General features: G+C 47.0%; 1 protein-coding gene across 3 annotated transcripts in view; it reads left to right on the forward strand.

The window, feature by feature from the left end:
- The window catches only part of CARD19 (caspase recruitment domain family member 19), a 36,654-nt gene extending 16,557 nt beyond the window's left edge, over positions 1-20,097 (forward strand). For 2 of the 3 annotated variants that reach the window (XM_075574904.1, XM_075574907.1), the window contains exons 2-7: positions 6,453-6,595; positions 9,541-9,694; positions 14,865-14,924; positions 15,480-15,551; positions 16,455-16,623; positions 16,776-16,906. In XM_075574904.1, coding sequence (XP_075431019.1) covers positions 6,453-6,595; positions 9,541-9,694; positions 14,865-14,924; positions 15,480-15,551; positions 16,455-16,585 — 560 coding nt within the window. In that variant the 3' untranslated portion in view covers positions 16,586-16,623; positions 16,776-16,906. Of the gene's footprint in view, positions 1-6,452; positions 6,596-9,540; positions 9,695-14,864; positions 14,925-15,479; positions 15,552-16,454; positions 16,624-16,775 lie in introns of all 3 variants that reach the window. The other variant, XM_075574905.1, reaches the window with a different exon arrangement.
- Positions 20,098-22,427: the final 2,330 nt, after the last annotated feature.

Raw genomic sequence — 22,427 nt, forward strand, 5'->3', positions numbered from 1 at the left:
GTGTGAGGAGGGGGCAGGGAGAAGAGAGCCAGCTGCCTGTGTGACCTGTGTGAGGAGGGGGCAGGGAGAAGAGAGCAGGCTGTCTGTGTGAGGAGGGGGCAGGGAGAAGAGAGCCAGCTGCCTGTGTGACCTGTGTGAGGAGGGGGCAGGGAGAAGAGAGCAGGCTGTCTGTGTGACCTGTGTGAGGAGGGGGCAGGGAGAAGAGAGCAAGCTATCTGTGTGAGGAGGGGGCAAGGAGAAGAGAGCAAGCAGCCTGTGTGAGGAGGGGGCAGGGAGGAGAGCAAGCTGCCTGTGTGACCTGTGTGAGGAGGGGGCAGGGAGAAGGGAGCACGCTGCCTGTGTGAGGAGGGGGCAGGGAGAAGAGAGCAAGCTATCTGTGTGACCTGTGTGAGGAGGGGGCAGGGAGAAGGGAGCAGGCTGCCTGTGTGACCTGTGTGAGGAGGGGGCAGGGAGAAGAGAGCAGGCTGTCTGTGTGACCTGTGTGAGGAGGGGGCAGGGAGAAGAGAGCAAGCTACCTGTGTGAGGAGGGGGCAGGGAGAAGAGAGCAGGCTGCCTGTGTGAGGAGGGGGCAGGGAGAAGAGAGCAAGCAGCCTGTGTGAGGAGGGGACAGGGAGAAGGGAGCAGGCTGCCTGTGTGAGGAGGGGGCAGGGAGAAGAGAGCACGCTGCCTGTGTGACCTGTGTGAGGAGGGGGCAGGGAGAAGAGAGCAGGCTGCCTGTGTGAGGAGGGGGCAGGGAGAAGAGAGCAAGCTGTCTGTGTGAGGAGAGAGCAGGGAGAAGGGAGCCCTGGGTCGTGATGTCACGTTGCCATAGCAACATGACGAAGCCGCGTTGCCATGGCGACATGTCTAGGAAGCCACCGGAGCCGAGGTAAGTGAGGGTTGCAGAGGCCTTCGCCGCTTCCCCGGCACTTAATTTAAGCGCGTTCGGAAGCGCGCGGGGCCTCTGTAAACCCTGCGCCCCCCAGTTTGCGCATCGCTGCTTTAGTGAATATAAACCTTAATCGATACAAAATATATATATATATAAATTATTTTATTTTTTCAAATGTATTTTGGCCCGTGGAATATTCTGTCTTTATACCATCATATCTTAAACTCTTAACTGTTGTATGTTGCGTTACTAATTGCCTCTGTACTATAGATACAGTATATATATATATATATATATATATATATATATATATATATATATATATATATATATATATATATATATATATATATATATATATACATACACTATACGTATGCAGGGATTGAATGGTCATGAAGAATTCTTTGACATTTATGCATCAAATCCACCTTAAAATATCTCTGCTCTTCATATTGAAACGATTACATTGAGTGAGTCACCTCTGTTTTATGAGTTAATGTGTGTGACTCATTTAAAGAAAGGGCGGTAGAATTTGTACAGCTTAGAGAAGTATTTTATATACACAACTGTTACTTGTGTAATGAGGATTAAGGCCATTATTCTGTAAAGCAGGGGTGTCGAACAGGAGGCCACAGGGCGTCATGCAGCCCGCCGAGCGGGACCACAGGGCCGCATGCAGCCCGCCGAGCGGGACCACAGGGCGTCATGCAGCCCGCCGAGCGGGACCACAGGGCCGCATGCAGCCCGCCGAGCGGGACCACAGGGCGTCGTGCAGCCCGCCGAGCGGGACCACAGGGCCGCATGCAGCCCGCCGAGCGGGACCACAAGGCGTCGTGCAGCCCGCCGAGCGGGACCACAGGGCGTCATGCAGCCCGCCGAGCGGGACCACAAGGCCGCATGCAGCCCGCCGAGCGGGACCACAGGGCCGCATGCAGCCCGCCGAGCGGGACCACAGGGCGTCGTGCAGCCCGCCGAGCGGGACCACAGGGCGTCGTGCAGCCCGCCGAGCGGGACCACAGGGCCTCGTGCAGCCCGCCGAGCGGGACCACAGGGCCGCATGCAGCCCGCCGAGCGGGACCACAAGGCGTCATGCAGCCCGCCGAGCGGGACCACAGGGCCGCATGCAGCCCGCCGAGCGGGACCACAGGGCTGCATGCAGCCCGCCGAGCGGGACCACGGGGCGTCGTGCAGCCCACCGAGCGGGACCACAGGGCCGCATGCAGCCCGCCGAGCGGGACCACAGGGCCGCATGCAGCCCGCCGAGCGGGACCACAGGGCGTCATGCAGCCCGCCGAGCGGGACCACAGGGCGTCATGCAGCCCGCCGAGCGGGACCACAGGGCCGCATGCAGCCCGCCGAGCGGGACCACAGGGCCGCATGCAGCCCGCCGAGCGGGACCACAGGGCCGCATGCAGCCCGCCGAGCGGGACCACAGGGCGTCGTGCAGCCCGCCGAGCGGGACCACAGGGCGTCGTGCAGCCCGCCGAGCGGGACCACAGGGCGTCGTGCAGCCCGCCGAGCTGGACCACAAGGCCGCATGCAGCCCGCCGAGCGGGACCACAGGTCGTCGTGCAGCCCGCCAAGCGGGACCACAGGGCCGCATGCAGCCCGCCGAGCGGGACCACAGGGCCGCATGCAGCCCGCCGAGCGGGACCACAGGGCCGCATGCAGCCCGCCGAGCGGGACCACAGGGCCGCATGCAGCCCGCCGAGCGGGACCACAGGGCGTCATGCAGCCCGCCGAGCGGGACCACGGGGCGTCATGCAGCCCGCCGAGCGGGACCACGGGGCCGCATGCAGCCCGCCGAGCGGGACCACTGGGCGTCATGCAGCCCGCCGAGCGGGACCACAGGGCGTCATGCAGCCCGCCGAGCAGGACCACAGGGCCGCATGCAGCCCGCCGAGCGGGACCACAGGGCCGCATGCAGCCCGCCGAGCGGGACCACAGGGCCGCATGCAGCCCGCCGAGCGGGACCACAGGGCCGCATGCAGCCCGCCGAGCGGGACCACAGGGCCGCATGCAGCCCGCCGAGCGGGACCACAGGGCCGCATGCAGCCCGCCGAGCGGGACCACAGGGCCGCATGCAGCCCGCCGAGCGGGACCACAGGGCGTCATGCAGCCCGCCGAGCGGGACCACGGGGCCGCATGCAGCCCGCCGAGCGGGACCACTGGGCGTCATGCAGCCCGCCGAGCGGGACCACAGGGCGTCATGCAGCCCGCCGAGCAGGACCACAGGGCCGCATGCAGCCCGCCGAGCGGGACCACAGGGCCGCATGCAGCCCGCCGAGCGGGACCACAGGGCCGCATGCAGCCCGCCGAGCGGGACCACAGGGCCGCATGCAGCCCGCCGAGCGGGACCACAGGGCCGCATGCAGCCCGCCGAGCGGGACCACAGGGCGTCGTGCAGCCCGCCGAGCGGGACCACAGGGCCTCATGCAGCCCGCCGAGCGGGACCACAGGGCCGCATGCAGCCCGCCGAGCGGGACCACAAGGCGTCATGCAGCCCGCCGAGCGGGACCACAGGGCGTCGTGCAGCCCACCAAGCGGGACCACAGGGCCGCATGCAGCCCGCCGAGCGGGACCACAGGGCCGCATGCAGCCCGCCGAGCGGGACCCCAGGGCCGCATGCAGCCCGCCGAGCGGGACCACAGGGCCGCATGCAGCCCGCCGAGCGGGACCACAGGGCCGCATGCAGCCCGCCGAGCGGGACCACAGGGCCGCATGCAGCCCGCCGAGCGGGACCACAGGGCCGCATGCAGCCCGCCGAGCGGGACCACAGGGCCGCATGTAGCCCCCGCAGCCCGCCGAGCGGGACCCTAGGGCCGCATGCAGCCCACTGTGCGGGACCCCAGGGCCGCATGCAGCCAGCCGAGCGGGACCCCAGGGCGTCATGCAGCCCGCCGAGCGGGACCACAGGGCCGCATGCAGCCCGCCGAGCGGGACCACAGGGCCGCATGCAGCTCACTGAACTCAGCCTGCAGAGTCGCATGCAGCCCGCTGAGCAGGAACCCGCATGCTGGCTGCCGGGCTCGGCCCGCAGCGCAGGACCGCAGGGCATGGAACGTCAGTTCACATAATAACTTTTTGGTGCGCCCTGCGTTGGGGACTGTCCGGGTCCTGCGTTGGGGGACTGTCCGGGTCCTGCGTTGGGGACTGTCCAGGTCCTGCGTTGGGGACTGTCCGGATCCTACGTTGGGGACTGTCCGGGTCCTGCGTTGGGGACTGTCCAGGTCCTGCGTTGGGGACTGTCCGGGTCCTGCGTTGGGGACTGTCCAGGTCCTGCGTTGGGGACTGTCCGGGTCCTGCGTTGGGGACTGTCCGGGTCCTGCGCTGCTTCCAACGCCGTCCCATGTTGCTGCCACGCTCAACTGCAGCAGGAACTATCGTGAGGCTCGCCAGGCCAACAGTAGTGCCCGGTTTGACTTCTCGTGATCCTGCCACAGTGACCACGTGTGAGCACACTGAAGCCTCCTCCCAGCTTCTGCTTCTCCCCACAAGTCCTTCCTACATACAACTTAGATTGTAAGCTCTTCAGAACAGGAACTCCTCTTCCCTAATGTTTACAGTAATGTTAGAAGAAATAAAAGACTCAAAGTTCATTCACAATCGATATGAAATGAAGGTTCTAGAAAGCAATGAATCTGCTTTGCAGAGATGGCCGGATTGTGCAGGTATCACAAACAAAGATCACAAGAGAATAAAAAAGACATGGTGTAATCTGATTACTAGAGTGACACGCTCCCAAATAGCTGAAATGCACGTACAGAATGCCGATATCAGATTGACGTTGGGTGTTATGTAGGGACCCCCGCGCTCTCCTTTGTCACTGCAGTCTTTTCTCCCTGCTGGCTCCACAGACCTCGAGCGTCAGACGGACGGCCGCGGTCAGCGTCTCAGCCGTGCAACGCAGGGTTTGAAGAAAGACCGCCAGAGAGTCTCTACGGAACGCTGCAGGTTCCAAACCTTGCGCGTTTCACCAATAATTTGGCTTCCTCAGAGGAGCGCTTATTCCCATTATGTCTCATATTACTAAGTCAGCGTTTCTTGCTGCTGTGGAGCGATATGTACATAGATGGTACTATACAAATATATATATATACTGTACATCAAGCCTATCCGTGACATTTACCTGGGAGTTCTCACTAACTACATTTTATAATAATGAAATCTCTGTTTGTCAGTCATAGTGTAAGATAAAAAGGTCCTCTGGATCAAACCTCCCAAAAAAATATACAGATGTAGTAGGCGTTATTTTTCCCGTGGACACACCTAGCATGCGCATCCGCCCCTAATTCAAACACAATGGCGTCTGCTCCTGCTGGCGTGTCGTGTCCCGCTACAACGCGGAAGGGCGGCTGCAACATCTGCAGATTGTCTGCGGCAAAACGTGTGAAGCGTATAAAGTGACATTTCATGACTCAAGGACAGAATAGTAAATGAACACGTGATTAGTACCCTGCGTTTTACACAAAACCCCTACAGTATTCAATATTTTTGCCAGATTTGAATGTAATGGAGTTTAATTGCGATGACGCTGGTCTTTGGGGTATGATACAGGAATTCAGAATGTTGGAGGAAGTCCTGGTCCTACCGGGAATGATAAAGACATGAAAGAAACAAAAATGGATTTTGAATCTAGCCAATGTTTTATAATGATTCTCATGTTCACTAAAATGTTTTATACATCCGGAGTGGCCAACTCAAGTCCGCAAAGGCCACAAACAGGTCAGGTTTTCAGGATATCCCTGCTTCAGAAGAGGTGGCTCAATCATGATCTAAATAGTGTTTAGCTATACATCATGCTACTTTAGTCCCTGATTGCAAAGTAAGTCGAGCTATTTTTTGTCTCAAACCAAGACCTCCTGCTAAACGTAACTTCAGTGATTTTCAGGTGATCTTTTACCTCTTGATTTTTGAATTATACACTCCACCGTTTCCTTCACACCAAAGTTTATTTGTTTGATTTTCTAGGTTTTCGTGGGAACCCTTTTCTCAAACTCACACACCTGTTTATTCCCCTTTTCTCACTATTTTTGAGTTCTTTCTTTGTATCCTCAGTTTTTTTCCCCTTTCTATAACCTGTTCATAACGTTAACTGAGAGTAGCGACAATTCAGAGCGGCATTGACATTAGGGATGAGAAGCGCTGCCATGTGATCTCATTTACATCTAGAAAAGTATTTACTGATTCTTGAAAACAAGTACTAAGTATCACTGCGATACTGCCTGGTTTCTCCACCACCTTAAAACTCGTGGGATTGTTGACCTAGGAAGTCACTGGAAACTATGTTGTGTCATTTTGTATGATGCGCTGGCTTTTCTGTTTTTGTCACTGCAAACCATGTTCTTTCCACCCAATGTCTCAGTGAGGCCCATAACAAAAGTATAACACACAAAGAATACAAATCGGGGTGGATTGCACCTTTTAAATAATTACTGGTTTCTATGTATGTTTCACTTTCTGTCTGTCATAACTAGCAATTGTATTGTTTCATTTTGAGATATTTAGTGCAAATAAATTGTATACTTTTTCTGAACCATTTGGTTTTTGCTAATACAATGACTTTCTTTATTTTTAGACCATCTGTTCTATGATCGTTTGCTACAAGACACACCATTTTTAACAAGCAACGGCAGGCTAGATGAGCAACTAGTCGATAAAATAATTTTGCAGCTAAACCGAGTTTATCCTCAGATTCTTTCTAACAAAGAAGCAGAAAAGGTATGCTTTTTGCATCATTACGCCTGTCTACGTTATATTTATGCATTATAATTGCTTTTAAGTGCATGAAGCATACATGTATATTAAAGATCGTGGATACACTTTCTCACTAGTAACACCACATTATATAACTTGGACCTACACAAAGATTTTTATTTAACAATATGTAATAATTCCTTTCAATTCTTCTGTTTAAAGAGTAAAAGATATGCATATACTTTAAAGCAGTGCCCCTGGCAACACTTCTTTAAAATGTTGTTTGAAGCAGAGGGTCTCCGGAGCTGAACCGCGTTGATTTCAGCTCCGGAGACCCCCTCCTTCCCGAGATACCTCCTTAGGTGCATGACAGGGCAATCAATATGATGGTTTAAAAGTCCCGCATCCTGCCGGCCAATAGGAAGCCGTCACATCATTCCCTGTGTGCCCACGTGACACACATACATACACACACATACATACACATACATACATACATACATACATCTGCGGCAGAATGTTTGTCAGAGATTTATGCTTCTGTAGGTCAGGGATAAGATATACTGTATTTCCTCAATTCTAAGACGTACCATTAATTTAATAACAAATTGAGGGGGGGTGGGGGGTTGGAAAGAAAACCCCCATTAAATGTGAGGGGGAAAAAATGGTCATTCATTCATTAGCGAAACACACAAGAGTCAAGATAAATGCAATTTGGGATGCCCCAACTCTATGGGAACAAGAGCAACAAACAGGAATAGTAGTGGGTGCTGCAAGCAGAAAAAACCTAGTCAGGGTAACTGCATGTAGAACAGAAGGGAAGCTGAGCGCACCAAAAGAAATGCAATAATTATAAAAAGTTCATTTTATTGACTGTTTACAGTCACAAACCATCCGACGTTTCGGTGTACAAACACCTTCTTCAGGGATGATGTACACCGAAACGTTGGATGGTTTGTAACTGTAATCAGTCAATAAAATGAACTTTTTATAATTATTGCATTTCTTTCGGTGTGCTCAGCTTCCCTTCTTTTCTACATTCATTCATTAGATCATGTGATATTCACGGGTTTTCCGCGATGTTGCGCTCCCTTTGCACCGCTTATCTTCCCCCCCACCACCTCCGACGGGTGAGGACAAGTTCCCGCTGCTGCCCATCGACTCCCGGGCAACAGTATGGCGGCCGCATCCTTCAAGGGTTTAACGGGTTTGGTGGTGTGGGTGAGGGGAGAGCAGTTAGCAGGTCCCGTGCGCACACCAGCCACCCCTTTCCCGGTCAGAGGGTCGCCTGAAGCTTGATTCTAAGACGCATTCCAATCTCACACATGTGAAAATGGGATAAAAGGTGCGTCTTAGAATAGAGGAAATACGGTGTGTGTGTATATATATATATATATATATATAGATATATATATATATATATATATATATATCTATATATATATATATATATATATCTCAAAATTCAAAGTGTCCTATTATACTATGTCAAGTATAGTAATTCCTCCAAAAAAGTCCCGTAAATCACTCAGTAAAGCACAAGATGCTAAAACATGTCAAATCAATGTGAAGCGTCTTGATGCGTTGACGTATAAACAGTTTTCTATTTCCACAGTAACAATCGTGAACAAATTCAATTTTTTTAAATGTGATATATTAACCCCTTTGATTTGCTTTGTCTAACAAAACACTCAATCCATTATGGAAAGAAGAAAAGGATGCAAACAGCGCCCTGCGGGACAGTTTGAAGTTAAAAGGGTGTTTTTGTGGTCTTAATATGAGTCCACTGAAATTGTGGACCACACATTGTAAAAATATACAAATACATGAAATAACAATTAAAGACGATATCAAATATACATAATATTAGAGACAATATAAATTACACGGAGTGGCAGTGGGGCAGCTGCTGACCACTGCCCGCTCAGCACACCCACTTACTTATTGCACTTCTTTTACTGCATTTCAGTATAATTAAATATAACCTGATAATAACAATAATGTATGTATTGGTGTTTATTGTAGTTTATATTGTATCTTTAATATTATGTAGATATGATATTGTCTATAATTATTATTTTATGTATATGTATGTTATTAAATTGTGAGGTCCACAATTTCGGTGGACTCTTTAAAAACACATTTTTACTTCACACTGACCCGCAGTGCGCTGTTTTTCTTCTTTCCTGGTTCCGGGAGATCTCACTTAGGAGATTTTGGCGTTTCTGCTGCCGGCGGCTGCGAGGGGTTCAGGCATTCTATCACTGTTTCACCAGCGCGGATTCCACTTTGTGCCACTCAGTCAATTATATTAATCTTGTAGAAAATATAACGTTTGAAGAAAATGGTTGTTTTTGTATTGATTTTTAGCATCCAATTCAGGAATATGTCATTGCAGTAATAACCATTCTGAATGTTTTCTCGTACAGTATAATGCTGCTGGGTGCACTGTACCTGGAGTCTCTTTGCCACTGGAGTTGTTGGTGCGGGTATCTCGGAGATAACGGGATAATTAAATAAGTGCCCGAGTCACCGTGCGGCCCATTTTTGACCGATAATCCCATTGGGGATTTCCGTTCCAAACGGCCGCTTTGGTATTAATGGAATTAGCCCCAAAGTGAGATTTCCATCAAGTTATACCGTACTATATACTGTACTGTGGATAATCCTGCACACATGATACATAAAGCTTGGCACCCTGCAGACGCACTTACTAGAATTCCCTCCTACTGGAGTCTATACGTTCTCCCTACCTACCAATTAGATTGTAAGCTCCTCGGGGCAGGGACTCCTCTTCCTTAATGTTATGTTTATGTCTGAAGCACTTATTCCCATGACCTGTTATTTATATTATTTGTTATTTATATGATTACAACATGTATTACTACTGTGAAGCACTATGTATATTTATGGCGCTATATGAATAAAGACATACAATACATCTCTAACAAAAGGTTCTTCATTTACAGTTTAGGAATCCAAAAACCTCTCTCCGTACGCGATTGTCTGACCTGCTGAAGCATCTACAGAGGAAAGGGGACCGAGAGTGTCAGGAGTTCTACCGGGCGTTACAGAACAATGCGGACACACTGTATGCCAGCCTGCCCAGCAGGACCAACACGAGTAAGTTTGCGTGTGCTCGCTGCAGTACCACGTGTACAGAACAATGCGGACACACTGTATGCCAGCCTGCCCAGCAGGACCAACACGAGTAAGTTTGCGTGTGCTCGCTGCAGTACCACGTGTACAGAACAATGCGGACACACTGTATGCCAGCCTGCCCAGCAGGACCAACACGAGTAAGTTTGCGTGTGCTCGCTGCAGTCCCACGTGTACAGAACAATGCGGACACACTGTATGCCAGCCTGCCCAGCAGGACCAACACGAGTAAGTTTGCGTGTGCTCGCTGCAGTACCACGTGTACAGAACAATGCGGACACACTGTATGCCAGCCTGCCCAGCAGGGCCAACACGAGTAAGTTTGCGTGTGCTCGCTGCAGTACCACGTGTACAGAACAATGCGGACACACTGTATGCCAGCCTGCCCAGCAGGACCAACACGAGTAAGTTTGCGTGTGCTCGCTGCAGTCCCACGTGTACAGATATTCCAGTACATGTCCGGACCTTATCACTATGACACTTTGGGGGATATGTATAAAGATTGCAATTTGTTCCTAAACATCATTTGTTTGTTATCTGTGGCAGATGCAGGAAACCTTCACCTTGCTTCTTACACTTCCTGCAGATCTCTTAGGCCTCGTCCAGGGTTGTTGCTTGCTGGCGGAGGTGTGCTGACGCGCGCTTCCGCTCAGCACTGAGCCCCTACAGTTGCAATTAGAGCGGCTTTAGTAGGGGCTCGCCTACGCTTCCGCAAGCGCGCGGAAGCGTAGGTCTTAGGGAAATTTAAAATTTCCCCGCTTGCCGGAGCGCAGGGTCGGTCACGTGAGCGGTTCGCCCAATGAGGGCGAACCAGCTCCGTGACGTCACTGGCCCGCCCCCGACACGCCCCCTGACGGCGAGCTGTCTAAGGCCAGGGAAAGCACCTGCTTTCCCTCAGCCTCAGCACGCCAGCGGGAAGCTTGGCCGAGGCCTTGGCAGCAGAGGTGAACACCAACTGAAAGCCACATTTCATTCAACGTCCTACGTATTTTCTTTTAAACAGCTGCTGTTATATAGGGTCAATCCCTGAGTGTACAAATACACACGCTTAATAACTACTGGAGTTGAACTGAATCAATGGTAATGCTGCAAACTGTATCTCAATGTGTGATTTTATGGTGCTATAACTAGTTAATTAGTGAAGTGCTGCGATTCTTATCAATAAAGATTTCATGAGCACACACGTGTTCGTACACTCGGGGATTGATCCTGTATAACAGCAGCTGTTAATCCATTCCACCCTAAATTGGATATAACCCACATCTGATTGTGAGACAGGCTATCCCAGTATCTAGTGCTTAATTGTGATATATGTTACACACATTATCTGCCAGGTCTTGTTTTCTATCCAGAGTGAACAATTATGCTCAGCAAGATCATCTATTCATAGTCCATCTGTAAGCAGCTACACTGATCTTTCTACTTCAATCCAAGATGACCACTGCAAGGATAGATTACCACTAGTAGATTGGGTGACACTGACCCACAATATTTGTAGGACTGAATCTGCAGTATATATTATTATTATAGGGGATATTGATTACCATTCTGTAATTCTATACTCACATTTCCTTCGCCGTGACCATCATTTTTTTAGTTGTATTTGTTTTTTAAGTTCCATTATTTTATATCGACTTGTTATGTTTTACTCACTTCTTACTCACCAGCACGGTATTTGCGCCGCTAATTCGTGTGCACGCAGGTAGAGATATATACGCCGGTTCCATGAACTGCCGCCCCCTACAATTTCTCCCCAAAATAGTCACTGCGGCAAGTGGAGTAACAACTGGAGCAAACATCGCAGAGAAAGATACTTCATACTGTCCCTTTTAATGGATCAACATTTTAATTCTACAAAAGATTTTTGCGCGCTTATGTTTGAGACTAGAGGTGCAAACATGGAACAAAGCACTCGGTACATCGACGCTCGTTAAGAGTTTAGAGGTAATTGCTGTAGAGTTAAATCTAGGCTGACGCTATCACTATTCCTGAAATGAGCCGATTAAGTGTTACACGCTGCAGCTGGTCTTTAAATATGATACCAAGTTCTTAGGTTAGCACTATTAGCTGTGCGTAATGTTAACATATTTTGCAATTATGTAATAATTAAGTCTGCGTAATGTTTGTGCTTAATTACATCAGCACACACCCTTAATATCGGGGCCTCCGGGGGACAACGGAGCCTAACAGCAGGAAGGAGACAAGATGAGAGGAAAAGCAAACTCAAATTTAAGAGAGGAAGTTAATGTGATTGAGAACATAGCAGAACTGCGGCCAGCGGAGATAGCTGTTCTAATGTGTATTTTAGGCTCCAGATCAGCCTGAATCAGCTTCAAAATGCCCGTGGTGATATAAGGTGTTGGGCGGTTCCTCTGGAGTAACTCCTAATCAGACATGCCAAATATATTAACTCGAGCCCTACCATTTGTTTGCCCTTCTCCGGGGTCTTGTTCTATTCTCACGAATAGCAAGCATTGCCATATAGTGTCTGCCCAACAATAGAGCAGCAAATGAGGCCAGGGCTCTAGAAAATGTATGTCGCACGTGCAGGGTTTTTATAGTATAATGTAATTAGCACCAGGACCCTATAGGCGCATAATTAAGAAGGGGTCCTCAATTAAGAACAGCCATTAAGTCAGCTGTAAATTAGACACTAATACAAGATAGGTGCTATTAAATGTGTGTATGTCCATGGTGAGCTAATTTAAATACATTGATGATAAACACACCTATACTTTGACTGTTAAGACGTTCTGTAAATGACCCCTCAAAAACTGTCTTCTGTTCCTATTTTTGTCGAAATGTAAATTTGGCTCTTATTTTTATGAGCGGTAAACTGGCTATTTGCCCACGCAATGCGTTTGTGCTACATGCGTTAGCCCAGAGTAAATTGAAAAGGCTGCAATTTATACTTGTTCAGGAGCAATGCTCCACTTTGCGACACTTCAAGTATGTCCTGGGCACAGCGTTAAGATGAAAATACATGGTTACACATTACATTTACAGACATTTCAGGACAGTTAAAGATAATATATGTTATAGGCGTATGTAACAGTTACAGACCGGATTAAAATGTGAGACAGCTGAAGTCTTGAAGTTACTTTTACTGGAGGCAACTTTGAGAGCTGTGGGGTGCACGGTAAGAGAAGGCGGAGCATGCGGATTCTTTGTTGAACCTTTTGGACCATGAACAGTCTTTTGGAGTCGGATCTCAGGGGACCGGTGCTGTGTGCGGTAGGGGTGAGGAGCTTGTGCAGATGGGCAGGTAGCTTGCCCAGAAAGTAAGTGATGTACATCACTTATTCTTTATCAGTTTTAATGGTTGATCCAGAATTTAAGATACATTTATTAACTTTTCAAATTCAGGTCTAACCTCGTAACGGCAAAAATATCCCGAATATTGGACTGCAGCAAAAATGCTCAGTATCTGCCACATGGGTCAAGTTTTAAAGAAGATTTTAGAAAATCACAATAAAGGGCCCTCTGTAATAAGCATAGGAACAAAATATTATTGGTATGTCTCCATAGAATATGATTGAATGCAGTAACATTGAAACCAGGCTGAATGGGAAGTTGATGCTGTCGGAACAGCAATAAGGGAAACTGTTTGCCTTGCCCACCACTAGATGGTGCTCACACCCTTCTAGTTATTTCGTAGCATACAGAATTTGAATCCACTCTTGGATACAATCTTTGTTTTATAGTTACAAAGGAGGGGGAGGGATCAGGGGGGTATGACACCTTGAATTGGACCACCAAGTCCAGCTTATTGGTCCAATAAAAGGTATGGTACCCCACACTCCCTCTCCCTCCTTTGTGGCTGCATGGCAGACAGGGCCAGCACGGACCCCACCCTTATCTGCAATCTCTGTTTTGTGCACTGTTTGTCATTGTATCACGTACGTGTTTGGCAGAAATAGAAATCCAGTCACTTTTTACACATTTTTGCTTCTCTACAACTACACTGCACCATGTCACGGGGTGATGTTTCTGCTAATCTGTTCAGAAGAGGAGTTATGTTATGCTTTTTATCTTGTTTATTAATGACCTTGAGGTTGGCATCGAGAGCAAAGTCTCCATCTTTGCTGATGACACTAAATTGTGTAAGGTAATAGAATCAGAGCAGGATGTAATTTCTCTCCAGAAGGACTTTGAGAGACTGGAAACGTGGGCAGGTAAATGGCAGATGAGGTTTAATACAGATAAATGTAAGGTTATGCATTTGGGATGCAAGAATAAACAGGCGACTTACAAATTAAATGGGGATAAATTGGGGGAATCCTTGATGGAGAAGGATTTAGGAGTGCTTGTAGATAACAGGCTTAGCAATGGTGCCCAATGTCATGCAGTAGCTGCAAAGGCAAACAAGATCTTATCTTGCATCAAACGGGCAATGGATGGAAGGGAAGTAAACATAATTATGCCCCTTTTATAAAGCATTAATAAGACCACACCTTGAATATGGAGTACAATTTTGGGCACCAATCCTAAGAAAAGACATTATGGAACTAGACAAAGTGTAGAGAAGAGCCACCAAATTAATAAAGGGGATGGATAATCTGATTTATGAGGAGAGGCTAGCTAAATTAGATTTGTTTACATTAGAAAAGAGGCATCTAAGAGGGGATATTATAACTGTATACAAATATATTCAGGGACAATGCAAGGAGCTTCCAAAAAAACTTTTCATCCCAAGGGCAGTACCGATGACACGGAATCATTACTTAAGGTTGGAGTAAAGGAGATTTCACCAGCAACAAAGGAAAGGGTTCTTTACAGTAAGGGCAGTTACACTGTGGGATTCATTACCCATGGAGGCTGTGATGGCAGATACAATAGATATCTTCAACAAAAACGCTTGCATTTTTTAGAAAGGAAATGTGTGTGTGCGTGCGTGTGTGTGTGTGTGTGTGTGTATAGCAAAAAGGTCTGCAGCACTCACTGTGGTATGATATCAAAGGTATAAATGTAATACATCAAACAGAACAGGACAGAGATACTATGGGCGACATTTCCGACCTCACGGCGCTTTCTCAGGCTCCTCCGAGGACGTCGCCCATATGAAATACTTTGCTTTGTCTGCAGCTGTTTTCCTACATGCTACAAACTAACCGCGTGTTTCTGTTTGTTCTAGAAACCTCGGATCCCTCAGATATAAGCACTGACCTGGAGAAATATATTTTAAATGACAAGGGTGAGTATGGCGGTGCAGTGTCAGTGTAACACGCACTTGTACTGTGTGTGTACAGTATATCACTGGGACATGTGTGCACACTTTGCAAATCACTTTGCATCAGGGAGACTTGCCCCAGCGGGACAAGCCGGTGCGAGCCGGTAGGACTCCCAGAGAGACACAATACTCACCCACCGCTGTAGCGCTGGGGTTATCGTACACCTGTGATTGGGAGCGTGTGCAGACAGATTTCACTTCGGCAGTGAGACAGAGGATGCTCTTGCAGTCACAAAGACAGACTACCTGGGTTTTTAATCCATGCTAGCAAGAGGAGGAAGTCTGTTTTAATTTGTTAAGAGATCCTCTCTCAGGGAAGGGAAGGAGAGTATCGGACAGGCATAGTTCTTCTACTTTAGAGAATTCACAAACAAAGGAGAAGAAACGTGACAAGTAAGAGCAGAAAACAATGACTGCTTAAATAGCCGGGGGGGGGGGGGTGTCTTATTTACATTGTTCTTTGTAACGCTTCATTATAATACGTTATATAATAATTAGAACGTGTTCTATGTTTTACAGGACCTGTTTTTTTCCTGGCCTGCTTTAGTGTAGCTGCGGGGCTGGCGTTCCTAATGCATTACAATAACCCAGGTAAGGTGCACAGACCTAAATGGAAATGTTCTGTAGACATACAGTACAGTAGGATTACACGCGTACGTGATGTGTTAGTGTGAACGCAAACACTGTAGTAAGGGCAGAGGTTTCGATGCATTGCTGTAGTGGATTATAGAGATAATGTGCTGTAGGTGCAGGGAGAAGTAGAACCAGATTAAGTGTCAGGATAAATGGTACTTAAGTGTTTCCTCTAGAGGAGAGTTTTCAGTTGAAATCTTAATATACTATAATGATACTGAGCCGCTGGTACATGACATCTTAAAGGGGGAAATATGATCGATCGTTGGAAAGGTTAGCATAGTAGTTAAATAGTCACAAGGTGCACTTAACTTTCATTATCTTCCTTTTTATCTTACAGTCAAGACCACCGAGTTGATATATTTTTTTAAATACCGCACAAAATAAATATATTAAATATGATGATGGCTTGCACACCGCGGCTACTCAGCGGTCCATGTTTCCTGGGAAAGGAAATATCCAGCGGGCTAAAAAATGTTTCGCTCACCCAGAAGTGTTGCTATAATCGTAGGCTTATAGCAGGGCGCTCAACTCCAGGCCTCAAGGCCCCGCCAACAGGTCAGGTTTTCAGGATATCTCCGTTTTAGCACAGGAGCTTCAATCAGTCCCTGCTTCAGCACAGGTGGCTCAGTTGATGGTTGAGCCACCTGTGCTGAAGCTGGGATCTCCTGAAAACCTGCTAGATGGGCCAGCAATGCATTACAGTAAAGAGGTTAAAATGTGCAGAACAAGTTAGAATGGACTTAAAAGGAGTTGTGTAGTTGCTGAATTTTTAATAGACTAACTGGACCTCTGTTTAAAGCAGAAATCCTGTGTACTGAGCCATTGTTTTTACTTTTTGGGTTACTGCGCTGTTTGTAGCTCCGGGACCATCTGATTGCAGAGATACTGGTTTAGTGGCCACTGACTTCTTCCTTGGGGATTTCAGAATGGCCACCATGTCTTGTGGGGTCCGTGTGCCAGCAGGAAACAGCCGCGTCATCGCGGGATGACTTAGGCGTCCTACTTAAATGCCCATGCGGGAGCACTGGTAACTAAACCGAGGGCGCTTTAAGGCGTCCTTAAAGCAGCGTAAAGTAGCCCTGTTCAGCTTTGGCGTTCCCCCCGTTACACGGGTGCAAACACAAATGAACAGAGACATCGGGGGGTTTTGCTTCTTTTATTTACTGATGTTTCTTTTAGAGGTGAAATCTACTGATGCAGCCAAAACGGTGATGGGATTCACGGCCATTGGGTTCGGACGGCACATCAAAAATATTTTAATTTCCTACGTGGAGGACACATCAAAGAAGAATTGAAAGGGGCAAGGGGTGTATAAAAGCTGCCCTTCAGATCCCTGCACTGCAAGACATTGAATATGCACTACATACTCACGCCAAAGAGAAACCCGGGACTTGTGCAGCGACCGGCGGTCTTGCCTCTTCTCTGACCACTAACGTGCTAATGGGGCTAATATATCGGGGGATGGCTTGTGTTTTCTATGGGGCATTTAATGAGATTTGCCGCCCCATAAAGACATTTATCAAGGACCAAAGAACATTGCAGATGATAAACTGATGCATTTGTTTTGCTATGCACTTACTGATACAGCAAAGCCATTCTGTCAGCGTTCAGCCACGTCTTTATAACAATATGATAAAATAGGGTCAAAAAATCCACACACTTTTACACATATTACTGTAAGAATCTTCATTTTTGATGCAACTATACGAGAAATATTCCTGCAAAGCAAACATGGGTCAGCTTGCATCCTTTTACCTTCTGCATTGCTTTTTGGGGGGAGCTAGATGCTTTTACACGTATGTTTTAAATGCACAATTGTCTTATTAGTCACAGTCTGTGTTAAGTTTTAACAGTTTTAGAAATAGGTTTTGACAGATATATGGTTTATTATGTTAATTACTGTTGGTTGGGTTAACCCACGGGTTCTCAAGACCTCTCAACAGGGCAAATTTTAAGGATATCCCTGCTTCAGCACAGGTAGCTCAATCAGTCATCTGTGCTGAAGCAGTGATATCCTGAAAACCTGACCTGTTGGGGGGGCTTGAGGACTGGAGTTGAGAAACCCTGGGTTAACCAGTATTTGTTCTTATCTAGTGATGCTAGTTTTACGCAGCGCTTTACAGAGAAACTTTGCAGGCACAGGTCCCTGCCCCGTAGAGCTTACAATTTATATTTTTGGAGCCTGAGGCACAGGGAGATAAAGTGACTGCCCAAGGTCACAAGGAGCCGACACCGGAATTGAACCAGGTTTCACTGTTCCAAACTCAGTGCCGGTCAGTGTCTTTACTCAGCCCATGGTGACAATTGAATTAGAAAAAACAAAGTGTAATGTTTTTACATTCGCCCGCACATACTGAATCAGTATTCATTCTAAGGCCTCGGCCATGTTACTTGCTTGCTGACAGAGGCGCGCTCCCGCTCAGCACTGAGCCCCTACAGCCGCAATTAGAGCGGCTTTAGAAGGGGCTCGCCTACGCTTCCGCAAGCGCGCGGAAGCGTAGGTCTTGGGGAAATTTAAAATTTCCCCGCTTGCCGGTGCGCAGGGCCGGCCAATGAGGGCGAACCAGCTCCGTGACCTCACTGGTCCGCCCCCTGAAGACGCGCAGAGAAAGCACCCGCAAGGCCAGGGAAAGCACCCACTGTCCCTGAACCTCAGCGCGCCTCAGCACGCCAGCTGGAAGCTTGGCTGAGGCCTTACATTGCATGCTTAACGTTGTAATCCAGTCAGTAGTGTTTGTTTTTGACATATATTGATAAAGATGGTTCTATTTACCAAAGATAACGCTTAAGTTTAAAAATCCTTTTAAATTGAGTAAAGGGGTTCTGTCGCTGAGAGCCCAGGACAAGAAGAGAAATTGCCAGTCTCTCTCATATTAGCAGTAACACAGGAGGGAGCGGGAGTACGGGGTATGATACCTTTTATTGGACCAGCAAGTAGTTGATATGTTACAAGCTTTCCAACCTCTCGGGGTCCTTCATCGGATCTTACCCTGAGAGGTTGGAAAGCTTGTAACATGTCAACTACTTGTTGGTCCAATAAAAGGTATCATACCCCACCTCCCGCTCCCTCCTGTGTTACTGCCTGGAAGAATGGACCGACGCGACCCACCCTTCATATTAGTACATAAACTGTAGGCATCCCCGGCTAGTGGTAGAAAATGTTTATTATAAATCAATGCGTCGGTTTGATCCTGATGAAGGCACGTGATGGCATTGAAACGTTGCCATGTTAGAATGGATTAAAGTTGGTGTGAATAGTTTGTTTCCAGAAGAATCCAGACGCTATTTTCATTGGTTGCTGGCAAAAAAGGGAGGAAAAATGAAGGCTTGTTTCAGAAGACTACTATCTAAAGACTGCGATTAGTCTTTTTCAAAGTATGATGAAGATAAATCCAGTGTACATGGAGTGTGCCTTGAAATATGATGATATAAGTACATCTGATTCTTCAAGTCATAACTACCCGATATATCACGCTCAACCGGCCTTTTAAACATAATGTAGTGTGTGGATAATTTGCCCATGAGAACAGATAAGTCAATGTCAGATTACATTAAACTGCTGCATCGGACTTTGCCTGAATATGAATCTACCATACACTAGGATGCTGAAAATCTCTATATACGTTAAGCCTTAAATTACTCCAGTCTGAAGAAAAACGCAACTTAAAGCAAAAAGTGGCAACCATTAATGTGCCTAAAATGTTATTTTTTTGCTTCATTAGATCACAGTTGTAACCAACATATTCTGTATTTTAGGGGGGGGGTATGTGTGTGTGTGTGTGTGTGTGGTGTGTGTGAATCTGTCGTGTTTTTGGATATGGATTTTGTAAACCAAAGATGTTTTAAATCCATGGACGTGAACAGCTACACAGTACTGCTTTATATTGCAGCATGTTCATTTTCATTAGGATGCATGATATGAGGTGCGCCATAAGTCTCTTTGAAATTGTTTATAGCACAAAACAGTGTTTTCTGTCATTAAATGCAATGTACTAAAGCGAATAGGTTTAATATTCTTAAAATTGTTGACCCATAACTAAGGATTTTATCAGAACTGACTCCGGTTGATTGCAGTGTTAAGATTTGCCTGTGCTCAAATAAGCGTAATAAATCTGGCAGATAATGTTATTTTTTTAGTGTACAAAACGTTGGCATTTGATCTACAGTATAAAATAAGAGTCACATTTCCAGGACGGTAATTATAAGCGTGGAAAACACGCCCATTCAGGATTTCGCAGCGTGTAAATATGCGCTTGTTACCATGTTAAATTTAAGCACACTCAGGGTTTTGGAAATGTAAAATGAAGCAAGTCTGTGGCTTTTATTGGGCTCTCATGGGTCATTGTACAGATATTGTATGGTTTTATAATGTGTGAGTTTCAGATTTCCTATGGAACTTGGAATGAGGTGGAACAAATATTGTATGTATTGGTATGTGGTTAAAGGAACAATTGTGAGAACTGCAAACTTATCAGTGCTTATTAAATATTACAGCCCAGTCTTTTATATTTATTGTAATTATTCAGGAGCATCCTGTCTCCTAGCACATGATTGGTTATTGACTTTGCTTGCAGTGAAATAACATTTATATTCTCCCCTCCATTGACAATATGGCCGCTTCCTGGCCTGGAAACCATTAGTGATGTTGCCGTGCGATTAACCTGTCCTGGGGACATGTTTTCCGAGTATTGAAATTATTTCAAAGGTCTGAAAAAAATGCTTTATCTCACATGTGACTGATTCAAAACAATGGCTGCTTCTCCTGCTGGCGCGTTCTGTATGTGCCACGTGTAACATTGGCTACAGCTGTCCCTCTATATATTACCAGGGCCACGATCAAAAATGCATCCTACAGCGCAAGGGTGGGCAACGCCAGCGCTCGAGGGCCAGCAACAGGCCAGGTTTTAAGGATATCCCTAAGACAAGAACATAGGAATCATCCATCTAAAAACACCTACAAAAAGTTGTCCCCCGGAGCAGATCTGTGCAGAACTTCACACAGATCCGGGCGCGCAGCTCTGATTTGGTAGCGCGCAACTGCAATTGATCTGTATAAAAAGTTGCACGCATGAAATGCATCAAAATGATCAGTCAGTCTGTTCTTGGCATGAAAGACATGCAGGAATACGCCACCAATTCTTAATGCATTTATATGAATGAACGTGGCGCACGCCATACACAGAATAAGAAAGTGTGCGTCTAATATAAGAACATGAATAATGACAATATGCGCCTCTAATTATTTCAGGTGAGATTGATTTGTTAGACAGGTGAAGGAATTGGGGTGCTCAGACCCGCAGTAACTCCATCCAAAGGCATAAATATTGATAACCCCTGGAGATACCAATGGGAGTGGGTAGGCAGAATAAAGACATGTAGGTATAATATTGACTGTTTGCTGTCAAACCCAACTATAATAGTCTAAGCCAATAAACCCCACTCACGTCATCTCCAGGTTTTTTCTGCCGGCGTGCAAGCCAAGAAGGATCCAGAGTCCAAAGATATCCAGTAGAAAAAAAAAAGTTGGTCTGAAACGCGTAGGAGGTCCCTGTCTGTGTCCCCCAAGGGGGTGAATTTGTCTCTCACCATGCTGCAATAAAGAAAAGTTATTTTACTCCACACCTGGCTCCCTGGCTGTACAGCACTCGTTTTTTTTTCTACGAGATTGATTTGTTGATGCAACACACTTTCAATTCGTTTAAAAAGACAATTCTTTATACACAGAAGAAAAAAAAGATTTTAAAAAATGGGCAAGACAAAAAAGGGATGAAAAGGGATATCTAGTGTAGTAAGTTTGTAAAATGTCAATAATGTCTTTATAATCGCCCTGTTAGTCAGTTAGTGGACCAAACCATTACAATGAATCACATCACAATGACAGCAGACGTGTATGTGAGAAATCCGACAGCTCTGTTCACATATAATTGCCTAAATTGTATCACCAGAAAGTGTTAAGTGATCAGAGATTAAAGCATTTTATGTATAAACTGGCACATGGTTACCACAAGTAACACCTGTGTGTTCCAGAGAGTGTATAAAAAGACAGGCAGTGCAGCACACGATTTGATAAGCCTACCCTTATAACCTTGGGGATAATAATAATAATAATAGCATGTTCTTGTATAGCGCTGCTAATTGTACGCAGCGCTTTACAGAGACATTTTGCAGGCACAGATCCCTGCCCCATGGAGCTTACAATCTATGTTTTTGGTGCCTGAGGCACAAGGAGATAAAGTGACTTTCCCCCAAGGTCACAAGGAGCCGACACCGGGAATTGAACCAGGCTCCCCTGCAGCAATCTCAGTGTCAGTCACTGAGCCACTTCCTCTCCCAGGTACCTTAGAGCTGTGATGGTTTCCATGGCTGACCGTCGGATTGGGGTTGCTACTTCTTCAGGAGTTTTCTCTTTTATGAAATCCTGGAGGTCTACATTAAATCACCAACACGCATACACCTGATGTCCTCATGAAGCGGGTTCATGGTCCGCATTCTTGTTTGTTAAATTCCCATCAAAATGGTTATTGGCTTTGTAGGGCATTGTGGTGTCGCGTTCTGATAATATATAGCATTTCAGCAAACTAGTCGCTGCCCTGAAGAGTTTACAAATTAATTATACAGCGAGTAAAAAAAGGGACAGAAACGAATGATTTACTGAGCACTGGGTAATTACCCGGCTTACCCAGCGCTTTTTCAGCTACCTGTAAATTACCCGGACGCGGCAGCAGGGGGCTGGGACCGGAACCGGCGTCGGGTCATTTCAAAGTAGCTGAAAATACGTCAACACTCCCCGGCTGTCTAATAGGAACGCTCCTGCTCCTCCCCGGCTGTCTA

Source organism: Ascaphus truei, chromosome 17, assembly GCF_040206685.1.
Source record: "Ascaphus truei isolate aAscTru1 chromosome 17, aAscTru1.hap1, whole genome shotgun sequence".
Classification (NCBI taxonomy): Eukaryota; Metazoa; Chordata; class Amphibia; order Anura; family Ascaphidae; genus Ascaphus; species Ascaphus truei.